Source organism: Halichoerus grypus, chromosome 1, assembly GCF_964656455.1.
Source record: "Halichoerus grypus chromosome 1, mHalGry1.hap1.1, whole genome shotgun sequence".
Lineage (NCBI taxonomy): Eukaryota > Metazoa > Chordata > Mammalia > Carnivora > Phocidae > Halichoerus > Halichoerus grypus.
This window is the reverse complement of record NC_135712.1, coordinates 110,626,572-110,639,298: the sequence shown is the minus strand read 5'-3', so window position 1 is coordinate 110,639,298 and position 12,727 is coordinate 110,626,572. Positions and strand designations below refer to the sequence as shown.

General features: G+C 42.5%; 1 protein-coding gene across 3 annotated transcripts in view; it reads left to right on the top strand.

Moving 5' to 3' along the window:
* The first annotated feature begins 2,423 nt into the window (after positions 1-2,423).
* The window catches only part of TSC22D2 (TSC22 domain family member 2), a 49,176-nt gene continuing 38,872 nt past the window's right edge, over positions 2,424-12,727 (top strand). The window contains exon 1 of one of the 3 annotated variants that reach the window (XR_004918298.2): positions 2,424-5,543. Coding sequence is in view for 2 of the 3 variants with exons in the window: in XM_036095571.2 (XP_035951464.1) it covers positions 3,574-5,543 (1,970 nt within the window). In the remaining variant the exon portion in view is untranslated. The remainder of the gene's footprint in view (positions 5,544-12,727) is intronic. The other 2 variants (XM_036095571.2, XM_036095572.2) reach the window with 2 other exon arrangements.

Below are 12,727 nucleotides of genomic sequence, written 5' to 3'. Positions count from 1 at the left end.
AGTTAGGCTACCATATTACTTATTGTCAACTTTCCACACACACCCAGAGCGTATATACTGACTGGTACATCTTGTTTCCTATCATTTTAATTAGTTATGTGGAGGCTTTTAATCCTTTGTGGGCCAACCATGAATTACATAGTTGTGTAGTCTGATGACAGTTCTATGATTTTTTTCCTCTGTAAAATGGTTTCAAACCTATTTGTAACAACCAGAATTTTTATCATTTCTTCATAGCAATTTTATGCAATAAATTCTTTACATTTCTAAGGAGCAAATGTATAAGAGAAGCTAGGGCCTTTAAGACTTCTGGAAAACTTACTTTCAAGAGAACTATTTTATTCACACAGAAATCCTTAAAAATATAAACAAAACATTTTAACTTTATACATCTTATTTTAGGCTAAGATGTCTTTTAACATCTTTAACCCCATTCTTACCAAAAATATAGCCCACTTACTGATCTCTTCTAAATTATCTTTATCATTACACTCATCTCTTCTAAATTATCTTTATCATTACTTTCATTTCATAATAAATCCTTAATGTGTTCTTTAAGGAGAAATCATCTTACAGATTACTTTAGATTTTTCCTTTGTGTGATTTAAGATCATCATAACAAGTAATCAAGAAGTTTATGTAGGGGCGCCTGGGTGGCTCAGTCGTTAAGCGTCTGCCTTCGGCTCAGGTCATGATCCCAGGGTCCTGGGATCGAGCCCCGCATCGGGCTCCCTGCTCCGCGGGAAGCCTGCTTCTCCCTCTCCCACTCCCCCTGCTTGTGTTCCCTCTCTAGCTGTCTCTCTCTCTGTCAAATAAATAAATAAAATTTAAAAAAAAAAAAAAAAGAAGAAGTTTATGTAATAAGATAATGTAATGAGGCAAGCAGGCATCTTATACCTATTTTTCCAAAATTGCTCACCATTTTTAACAATATGGTAAATCAAAGTTAAATTAAGCTTTCGTAAGTTGATATTGGATTTAACCAGTTGATTTAACTTATTAATGGAAAATATCTCTAACAATTACCAAAATTACAGATTTAGAAATGAAACATTCCTTTAGCTATCTCTGCCACAATAGCGGCATAATGTTACACTTTGTTCCTTTACTCTCTCCCATCTTCTTAAGAAACAGGGATGTTATTATGTGGTCTTATTTCACATCCTGACCTCCTTTACTTGGGTTTGGAGGACATGGTTTCTACTAAGGTGAAAAGACATGTGTCTGTATGTTATTTACAACTAAGGACCGAAAAATTTTCTGTAAACTGTCATTATCAAAACATCCTTTGTCATAAAAAGTATTTCTACTTTTTAAAGATTAGAGAACTGAGTATAATGATTAACTGATTTATGTAAGTCATAATGATATGACTGCTAAAGCTGTGATATGAAATCTTGATTTCCCCTCAAGATTTCTTGGATTTTACATACATGATGTATTAGTGTGTCAAAGTTCAAGAGCCACCTTCCCCATTTTTTTTTTAACTGGGTAAGAGAATGGCCTTACCACTTTCTTTTGCCAGAAAGTAGCGAAAAGATGATAAAATCTCCAGTACTTTATAGCTGCTCTCTGTACTGGGAGAGGAAAGGGTGCTTTCTGACTTGTTCTGGTTGTTCATGGCCCAATTCAAACCACGTAACACTCTGGCTCCAACTAGGAGTTTTAGAATAAACAAAAGAAAGAACTATAACTAACGCAGTAGGTTCTACATTTATGGAGCCCATAAGCTGATTTCGTGCTGAAAGTAAAAACAGTCTCAAGAGGTTAAATGAACTCTTCGATGCTGAAATCACAGCAAATTCAGGAAAATGAGGGATATGTTGGTAACCTCTAATCTTTTTTTAAACTGACCTCACCCTGGGCAAGTAACCATCTCCTGATGCCATTGTTGGAGACAGAATTTCTGGCTGAAAGATCAGTTTTCTGACTCAATCTGGCTTGCTATTCTTGGTTAATCATCCGCATTTCTCTCAATATTTCACTCCTCTGACTACAGTGGTCAACATTTATTTTCAGAAGACTTTTTTTAAGTGATTTGCTTCCTCCATTGGTCTCCCTCTTTATCCTAACTCTCCCTAACCCCCATTTCTATCGCCCTTGTTTCTCTAAGATTTTGCTAAACATTAGACACAGCACATGACCTCCATCCAGTCTTCCAGCGTCTCGGAACAAAACCGGTTGGCGCGCTTGTAAGCTTCTCTAGGGTTGGAATTTAAGAGTCTTCAGCTCTTCAACTCTTAAAGACCTACAGCGTAAATTTTAAATTTAAAAAATTTTAAATAAAAAAAACCGCCCCCCTTTTTTAACCTTTAGTCCCGCCCACCGTCTCCCCCGCCCCCCAGCCTCCACGCGAAACTGCAGGAAACCGGAGGGGGCGGGGCGGTGACGTCACGACGCCGGTGCGTCACGGAACGGCGGCGGCTGCGGCGCTGGCGGTGGCTGCGGCAGCGGCGGCATTTTAGTCGACAGCGGCGGCGGCAGCGGGGCCGCTGCTCCTCCCAGCATCCCTGGCGCGGCCATTTCAGCCCCATCTTGGCCGAGGGGAGGGAGCTGCAGCCGCCGCTTCAGCAGTTTGAATTTCAGTTTCTCCAGGGTCTGCGAACCGGGCGCACCGAGGAGAAGCCGAAAAAGCTACCACCGCTACCTCACACAGCCGGAGCGCTTCCGCTCGCCGGCCAGCCAGGCGGCTGCCGCCACCACCGCCGCCGCCGCCGCCCCTCACTCTTCTCAGGAGCCGCGAGGGGAGGCCGAGACCGCCGCCGCCGCCGCCCGCGGGGTGGCTCCCCCTGTAAGGGGAGGACCGAACCGGCTTTCCCCTCCCCCGGAGCGGGTTTCCGCCAGAGACAGTCGACATGTCCCTGGGGCTGAGCTCCGGCTAAAGCCGGGGAGGGGGCCGCCCGCCCGCGCCGCAGCTCCGCCGCCCGCCCGCGGGACCTTCAGCCAGCCCCAGCCCGCGGCTCCTGGCTGAATCAGGAATCCCCGGCGCCAGACTCGCCACTCCTTCCCCTTCTTCCCTCAGCGTCCGGGAGCCCAGAGCTGACGCCGGCACTGGCCTGAGGAGCCCGAGCGGGGCAGCACCGCCCCTCACGCCAACGCCGCCGCCGCCGCCGCCACCGCCACCTCCACCTCCTCCTCCCCTTCGCCCTCCCACTCCCACCCCCAGCCAAGGCCTGCTGACCGCGCCGAGCGCCGAGCTAGACTGACCACGGCGGCCCCGGAGACGGGAGGAGGAAGCAGGCGGCCCGCCCCTGGGATCGCGCTCGCGCTCGCGCCGCCGCTGAGGGGATTGAATTGAGGCGCCGCGGCTGCGGGAGGCGAAAAGGAAGGAGGAGCCGCCGCGCGAGTGCGACGGGGGCAGAGCCGTAGAGATCGACTCAGAAGGAAACGGGGAGGAGGATGTCTCACAGAGCGGCCAGCGTCCGGATCAGCCAGTGACTCTTAACAGCGGCGGGCCTCAGACCCCAGCGCGGACTCGGACTTTGTCTTTGGGGCCCCTGCTCTGCCCTTCCTGGTTTCCGGCAAGATCGCAGAGGAGCCGGCGTGCCTCTCTGCCCTCCAGCCTTCCTCACCATGTCCAAGATGCCGGCCAAGAAGAAGAGCTGCTTCCAGATCACTAGTGTCACCACGGCTCAGGTGGCCACTAGCATCACCGAGGACACTGAGAGCCTGGACGACCCGGACGAGTCACGTACAGAGGACGTCTCCTCCGAAATATTCGACGTTTCTCGGGCCACGGATTATGGCCCTGAGGAGGTCTGCGAGCGCAGCTCCTCCGAAGAGACACTCAACAATGTTGGGGATGCAGAGACTCCCGGGACCGTCTCTCCAAACCTCCTCCTGGACGGGCAGCTGGCGGCCGCGGCGGCTGCTCCCGCCAACGGAGGAGGAGCCCTTTCGGCCCGGAGCGTGGCTGGGGCGCTGGCCAGTACCCTAGCGGCGGCCGCCACCTCGGCCCCCTCTCCGGGGGCACCCGGCGCCCCCCCGGTCACGGGCTCGTCTGCCGGGCCAGGGACCGCAGCCCCATCACAGCCCCCCACCACTTGTAGTTCCCGTTTTCGCGTGATCAAGCTGGACCACGGGAGCGGGGAGCCCTACCGCCGCGGCCGATGGACGTGTATGGAATACTATGAGCGGGATTCAGACAGCAGCGTCCTGACCAGGTCTGGGGATTGCATTAGGCACAGCAATACTTTTGACCAGACTGCGGAGCGGGACAGCGGCCTGGGCGCCACCGGAGGGTCGGTGGTGGTGGTGGTGGCCTCCATGCAGGGGGCGCACGGGCCCGACTCGGGAACTGACAGTTCCTTGACTGCTGTGTCACAGCTACCCCCGTCGGAGAAAATGAGCCAGCCCGCCCCGGCCCAGCCGCAGAGTTTTGGCGTTGGGCAGCCACAGCCACCGCCGCCCGTAGGTGGGGCTGTGGTTCAAAGCGCGGCTCCAGTGCCGCCGTTCCCGGGAGCCGCGGCCGGGCCTCAGCAAATGATGGCAGCCCCGCAGCCAAGCCAGCCCCAGGGAACCGGCCCCGGCGTCCTCCCGCAGGGGCCCAATGGACAGGGGCTGCCGCTGACGAATGTAACCCTGACGCAGCCCGGCGTGCCCCTGCCGCAGCAGCCGGGCCCCGCCGTCGGCGCTCCTACGACGCAGCCGCTCCAGCCGTTCGCGTACCCTCAGCTACCGCCTGGGCATTTGCTGCCAGTCCAGCCCGCGGGTCAGAGTGAGTACCTACAGCAGCACGTGGCCGGCCTGCAGCCGCCAAGCCCCGCGCAGCCCTCGTCCACCGGCGCCGGAGCGAGCCTCGCCACGGCTGCCAGCCTTCCCGTGGGCACCGGCCCGAATGCCTCCTCGGTGGGTGCGCAGATAATGGGCGTGTCCTCCTTGCCCAGTGAAGCTGTGGCCCCGGGGCCGGGACCCGCGCCAGGCGGACAGGCCGCGCCTGGTCAGCCGGCCGGAGTGCCCTTGGCTGCTGTGGGATGCGCCGTGCCGCCGGGCCTGGTCCCCCCTGGGACCGGGCAGCCCCAGTCCGTGCCTCCGCCGCAGATGGGTGGCAGTGGTGCGCCGTCAGCCGTGCCTGGCGGCCCCCACGCCGTGCTGCCCGGAGTTCCAAACGTGCCTGCAGCCGTGCCCGCTCCAAGCGTGCCTAGTGTGTCTACCACCTCTGTTACTATGCCAAATGTACCCGCGCCTCTGGTCCAGTCGCAGCAGCTGAGCAGCCATACGCCAGTCAGCAGGAGCAGCAGCATAATCCAGCATGTTGGGCTGCCCTTAGCGCAAGGCACACCCAGTGCACCAACAAGTCTACCACAGTCTGAGCTAAGCCAGTTTCAGACTCAGACCCAACCTTTAGTCGGGCATGTTGACGATACTAGAAGAAAATCAGAACCCCTACCTCAACCACCACTTTCTCTCATTGCTGAAAATAAGCCTGTTGTGAAGCCTCCTGTTGCAGATGCCCTGGCAAACCCCCTTCAGTTAACGCCTATGAACAGTCTCGCCACCTCTGTATTCAGCATAGCTATTCCTGTTGATGGTGATGAAGACAGGTATGGAAATCTTACTTAAAATATTTGATAGGAGTGCTTGACCAAACATTGTAGTTTAGAATGCAACTTAGGGGTTCTTTTTTCACTTTGAGGCCCTTAGCGTTTTTAAATTTAGTTTGTGTTTAGTAAGTTTAGTTTGTGTTTAGTAAGATTGATTTGTCAGTTCTTGAAAATGCATTCGTTTAGATTGCTAATATAAAGGTGTAATGAGAGAATTGGTCTTGTCACAGTCATTTAAAAGCACTGAATTGGATAAGGACACAACATTTGTTCATTCAAAAAAGGTGGATTTAAGCTTAATTCTCTCGATTTACAGGTGGTAACTAGTAGATTATGCCCCACAGGATTGTCCTTTTCTTAGGTAACAATCGCACTTGAACCCTTACGGCAGAGAGTTTTGTCAGTGTGAGTTTGGAGACTAAGACATAAAATCAGAAGTTTCCCATTCTGCAAAACCAGAGGTCCTCTATAGTAGGGAAAGATCCATGTAAGGAATCTCCTCCAGTGTATCTGCAAAGGCTGGAGAGAGAATGGTGAAATGTCAAGTCTGGCTTTGAAGATCATATCGTCCTCCAGCCTTTTAAATAAAAGAACATGGAAGGTCAGGAGGCTTCCCAGTGACTTCGTTAAGATCCTTTTTTTTTTTTTTTTTGAAGTAAAAAGTGTATTGGAAAGATGTTATCTTCCATCAGTAGTTTTTTAACTGTGGAAAGGGAGGTATGAAGTAAGACTCTTTGACAGTAGTAAAAGCTACAGTTCTTGAAATTAGAGTAATTTTATAGTAAAAGTGTTAACAGTTGTCAACAATTGGCTCCCTCTATTTAAGGGATGCTTTTTTAATGGTTTAAGTGAAAATTGGTGTATTGCCATTACCAGTTGTACAACAGTTGATGTTTGGTTATGGTTCAGTGAGGATTTTTAAGTGGTTTTCAGGAACTGTCACAGGAAAATTTGACATATTGCAAATTTTTAAAAACCAACTTGTTACAAAGCTTTAAAATTACATTTAAAAATTACAGAGAAAGTTTCAGGTACTTCACAGGCATTTATTTGCTGGGTTTTTTGTTTTGAGTGAGGTTAATTTTAGATGTGTTAAAAGATAATTTTATGGATTTCTAGAATAATTGGTATGTAGAACCATGAGATCTGTTGAAGGTTTTTTTTCTGTTTCTTCTGAGTTCCTTCACATTCTTTTCTTAACTTTTCATTTCTAATTAGCCTTGTATTTTTGTTATATACTTCTGTTGGTTTGAAAAATGCTCACTGAAATCATCTCCTCTGCTTTTTGTAATTCAAAGTTCATATTTTTTTGTAGGTGACTTGCTTGTTGGGAGTCTTTCTTCCATTTGAGAACTCTTAGAGAATACCACGTGTCCATAAGTGAGCTCAGCTAGCTAGTCATTGAGAAATTTTATATGGATGGGACTACCAAGTAAAGAAATTGATTCCACAAGCCATTCAGAAAAATCCCTCTTTACATCTCGCATATTTCACTTTTCACACATAGGGGCACACCTGAAATGCAGATTGTTTGTTTATTCATCTTTTGTAAGAGGCAACAGGTATCTTCCCTTTTCTAGCTGCCAGAAGCCAATTTTTTCTGATGGGTTGGTAAATAACCATTTGCTTGCCTCTCTGTTCCTGTTGTATATTGCCTCCATATTTCAAGAAATGATGAGTGGTTTCCCAAACCACACCCGCCTCCTTGTAAAACACATGCCCGTCTATGAATGAAGAATGTATTTTTCTCTCCTCTTCACAACTCTTTCAGTTTACAAAATAGGCAGTTACATTCCCCAGAACTTAAATATAATGATGTGGCATGGAGCAGACAGATCCATTGACAAATGGAAACTCTGGGATGTATTCTTTAGGGTACGACCTCAAAGATAAAATTATTTATCCTCTTTATTAAAAGGTTAATAATTTTAAGAATTTATTTCGGAAGGTTAATGAGCTACAGATACTACCGCATCTGTTCTTATCAATTGGCAATAGTTAATCCAGTGCAGGGGTTTTGATGTGTGTGCAGTCCTATATTAAATATGGTCCTTCCCTCCCCCACCCAGTCTTCTAAAATCTGCATTACTTACCAATGTGCATTTCTAATTTTTGTTATAGTCTTTCATTGGTTTTTAATTTAACATGCTAGTTTTCAAGATGTAATCTTACACATTTGACTATTTTGTCACTGGACCAACACACCTGGTGAAGGAATAAATCCATTAAGTAGAAATAGTGTTTTGTTTTGTTTTTGTTTTTAATGGAAAGCCTTTGTGAAAGAGGGCATTTTAAATTGTATGCTTGAAATTAAATAACACAGTTTTTCTAGGCATATGTTTAAATTACTAAGATGACTATTTTTGAGGAATCTGTACCAACAAAAATCATACTTTTTATATGGTGATTTGGGGTTGCCTTCTTAAATTAAAATCTGCATACAATTTTAGTTGCAGTCATTCAAATGCAAAATAAAACATTGGAGTGAGAGGTTTTGAGTAATTATGACTTTAACTTTGTGAATAGGTTGAAAATTTCAGATCCTAAAAATTTGTAAACAGTTTGCTTTTTTTTAAAGGTAATATGTTAGTAAACATAGTCTAGTTCTTTGAGAAAAGGAAGGAAAATGGAAGATTAACAAAAATGATTGAGGTTCTTTAGTTTGATATATTAAAAACCCTATCTGTGGTTTTGGCTCCATTACCTTTTACAAAGCTTCATTTTGAGACTTATTTATTTTGAAAGAAGACTTATAAATACATTTTAATAATATACCTATAAAAGGGCTGACGGTTATATATAGAAAGCAAGAAAATGTTTTAAAGTTCAGTTAACACTGCCTGTTGACTCTATACTATTAATTGCCATAAAGTTTATATATTCTAGCCTTTCTCACTGGAAAGGCTTATAGTCGATGATTCTTCAAACCGATTTTGTGTAAACTGGAGATATAATAATGGTTGAAAATATAGTTCATAAAAAGCCACTTTTATACTGAAAGTTTAAAAATTTGTTTAAATTCCGACACACTTAACAGACTCCTTTTTGGTAAATGGGGAGAGGTGCAAAATATTACTGGCCCTTTTGGAAAGGGAACACAGTACAGATCGTTTTCCACAGATAGCTGACCAATGTGAACTCTGTAGGCCACATTCCAGGAACTCTTATGAATGGCTGCAATTGTGAACTGTCAGCTACAACCAAAAGATTGTTGAAAACCTGATTGTAAGGATCCCTTAGTGGCAAATATCTTTGTATCTTGTTAATGGTTTTATTTGTGTAGTTTGCTAATGACTACTGGTTAAGTATTACAAATTGTGAATGTTAAGTGGTGTATCCTGGTATGTGCTATAAATACACAAATTTTGTTTGTACAAATATATATATATGTATGTATGTATATCTCTCTCAAATATACACACACATACTTGGGCAGGTTTTTTTAACTTGATGGTTAAGTGAGAAGATTATGTAAATGTATATTAAGAGATAGAACTGTCACTCTTACCTTTATTGTAAAATCTATAGATACTCATTAGAGCTCTAAAAGTCTCACTGCATTTAGTCTTTACAAATGAAAGCTCCTTAGTTGAATCTGTATTTCTTGGGAGCTTATGTTTCTTTATCGATACTGAATTGTGGAGGTAATTTTGCCCTTCCAGCTTTACAGTTGACGTTTAAATCACACACTACATATTATCCTATGTACTCTTACCAAGGATTTTATAATCAAAGTGTGAAATCCTCTGTATGAATGACATTATTATTTAGTATAAAAACTGATAATTGATGGATTCATCAGAGTGCCAGGCTGATTACTAAAATATACTTTAGTCATAAACATGGCTCTAAGTAAAGGAAATTATCATAGATTTCCAAAAGATGGATGGTCCAAAAGTGTATCAGTAGGGAGTATGGCGCCTTTTTTTTTTTTTTTTTTTTAACAGTGCCATATATATTGTTCAGAATTTTGTATGAACTAAATTCTATAGGCTGAACATTGGTAACCTTTAGTAAACATAAGGGCTTATATGTGTGTGGGTAAGACACATTCTATGTTAGTAACACTATCTTTTCCTTGTAGGGGAAGTAGGGTATCTTGAACTAAATTGCTTTTATGAGAAGTCATTTTTTTATAGTACTGATACTGTGGTGTATATGCTTTCTACTTCCTGAGAATAAGTGTAATGTTAATCTGTTCTTTGAGAATTCTGATAGCACTAATTTGGAAATAGTAAAATGTGATAGTGGATTTATGGATCTGGTACTTGCTAATTTGGAATAGAGTTTAGTCTTTCTGTGCACCAGAAGAGATTGGAAGTAGTCATGCGCTTTAGTGTTCTAGTAACAAAGAGCAACCCCAACAATCAGATGGTAAAGAAACCAAAATTAGTCTCTTTATTGAGGAATGATTGTTAGGGGAGTATAAAAAGATCTTGACTTTTCTTACCTAAAATAGCAGAAGTTGGGGCAGGGGGAGGTAGAGGGTGATGGCAGATAACCAAGACAGAAAAACATACAGTGAAATGATATGAAATATGGTTTCAGAAGGAATAGGAATACTTGTTACTAGTGAAGAAAAGGCATCTAATTCCTTTTTTAAATAATTGTTTTAGACCAGTATGTATTTCCTTTTTGAACAGATACTGTTTATTTCTTAACTGCATTACTCTTTAAATATTCTTTAAGTATGAGGAAGAGAGGGTTTATAAAAACAGATTTGTCTGGTTAAATGTAGCCTGAATGATGATGTTCCCTAAGTAATTTCTTACTAATGGGAAGAACAGATTTCTAATTTTAAAAACCTTAATAGTTAACAGTATTTAAGGGGTATGTATAGCAAAATTCCTGAATTGGAATAAATCTCTTAACTTAGTTCTTTGTACTAAACCAAGTGGACTTGTGATTTGAGGCTGCTCTTTTATATGGTATAATAAAATTACTGTATCCACAAAGAATGTGCATACCTGAATCATTGGTATAATTTGGGTCTGTCCCACAGCAATTCTTGAACATACCAAATGACTCAATATTTGTGACATTCTTAATCTGGCATGGCTTAGGGCAAAAACCCCTCCGTAAAGATTTAAGAACAGTAACCAATTCATATCATTCCTGTACATCATTACGTGACTTTCATAATATATTTTAATGTATACATTTCAAATTTGGCTGGTAATATTAAGAATATATTAATCTGCTTTTATCTCTAAAAAGTATATTCATAATTTCTGCTTTTAAATCAGGTGAATTAAATTGCATGCATGCTTCTCTGGATTGCTTACCTCTCACATTTAAAGCCCAAAATTAGAGTTCAGTATTTAGTTTTATTTCTTTGTAGTGAACTAACATTTGTTAAAAAGAATGAACTCTCATTAAGTTATACATTTATATGTGATGGTTACGTGAAAATTCTGCAGATCACTGAGTAATAATTTTAATAGTGTTTACCTAGAACATGGACTATTAGTGCCTTGCTAATTGGAGTAAGCAAGACAAATAAGTGAAGTCTGAATGTTAAATTACTTAAAGCCTCCTTTCCTCATAAGCTTTCACTAAAATTTGATGAAGAATATTAATATATAGAAGAGAAACTGTAATTAATGTGTCAATTATTGTAAATAATGCTGGTGTATTTTAAATGTTATTTTTAATGTGTTAGGCAATCCCTCTTCATTATTAAACAAGAAAATTGTTTAATCTGTGAATGAAAGATACCCAAAGCAAAGTTTAAAACCAACTAGTTTCTAAAGGAGAATTAGAATTAAGTTTTACTAAATAGTTTTGTAAGTTAATCTGAAACCCATCCTTGCTTCGTATTTGGTCTACCTAGCTTTTGAAAACAAAACAAAAACAAAAAAGGAGAGGGAGGCTCTTGGTCAAATAAAATCAGTAGTGTGCTTAATTATGTATTAGCATATTATATGAATGACCATTACAGACAGTGGAGTTGGATATGCCTGGGCTGAAATCCCAACTGTGCTGCATACTTGAGGCATTTGACCTTCAGGTGGTTATTTAGCCTTTTAAGCCCCTTGTTTCCCCATATGAAAAATGGGGATAATACCTGTGTTGGAAAGTTTGAGAGGATTAAATGAGGTATGCAAATAATTTGTAAACAGTCCATATATAATATGTATGGCAAGCATACATTACAGAAATGTTAGTATTTCATTGTCCACAAACTGTTCTCCCAAATCACACCTTATCATGCTATAAATCATACCAAGAGTCTTCAGTTTTGATCTGAAAGTGTAATTACATGGTATATGGATGTAATAAGAGAAAGGGAGACATTGTTTTAGGCCAGAAAAGTCATGATGTTGTAAAACATATAGCAGTTGGGTTCTAATCCTGGCTTTTCTACCACTTAATTTCTTTAGTTAAGTCTTTCAACTTATCTCAGTTTTCCTCATTTTAATGTTAGAATTTGAGACTTGGTCAGATTTTTAAGGTTCCCTGTGTATGACTCGATACATTTAGACATGTTTCATAAGAGAGCTGCCAACTTAAACCTTCCTGCCACCAGACTATCATGTGACAAAAAACAAAACAAAGCAAAAACGAAGCTTGCCAGATACTCATCAAGTAGGTTGAATACCCAAGAAAATATTTAAAGTGACAGTATGTCAGTCATTCAACTTTCTTTGTGTTCTCTGAATAGTAAGTTCTGGAATACAGAAAAAAGACTATCCTACCCTCCCAAGATCTCAGATTATATGAAAATAATTATCAAATGTATACTTTCATATACATTATAGACTATGATGGAGTAAAATAAAAGGTACTAATTGGAACAGCTTAGGACATAAGGTCAGATTTGGTATGGGGAGGAAATGGACTGATTTCTATTTAAAATTAATTTATTATCTGCATAGGTAATACGTTTATACAGTTCTAAATATATGAGTATAAGCTGAAAGCCTCTCTGCACCTCTCTCCTCCAGCCACCCAATTTCTGTCCTCAGCATCAACCCATTATTACTTGTGCATTCTTCTGAAGCTAACTCTTGGTCTGAATCTTAAAAGGGGTCACCGTTAAGAGAAAAGGATGATTTTCTGAGTAGAGGAGAATGGCAGTTTGTGTAACAGTGTGGAAGAATGAGATGTCAGATTTGGGAAATGATGTGATTAATTTGACAGGAACCAGAGTAAAGGGCTTAAATGTCATGGTGAGAAATTGA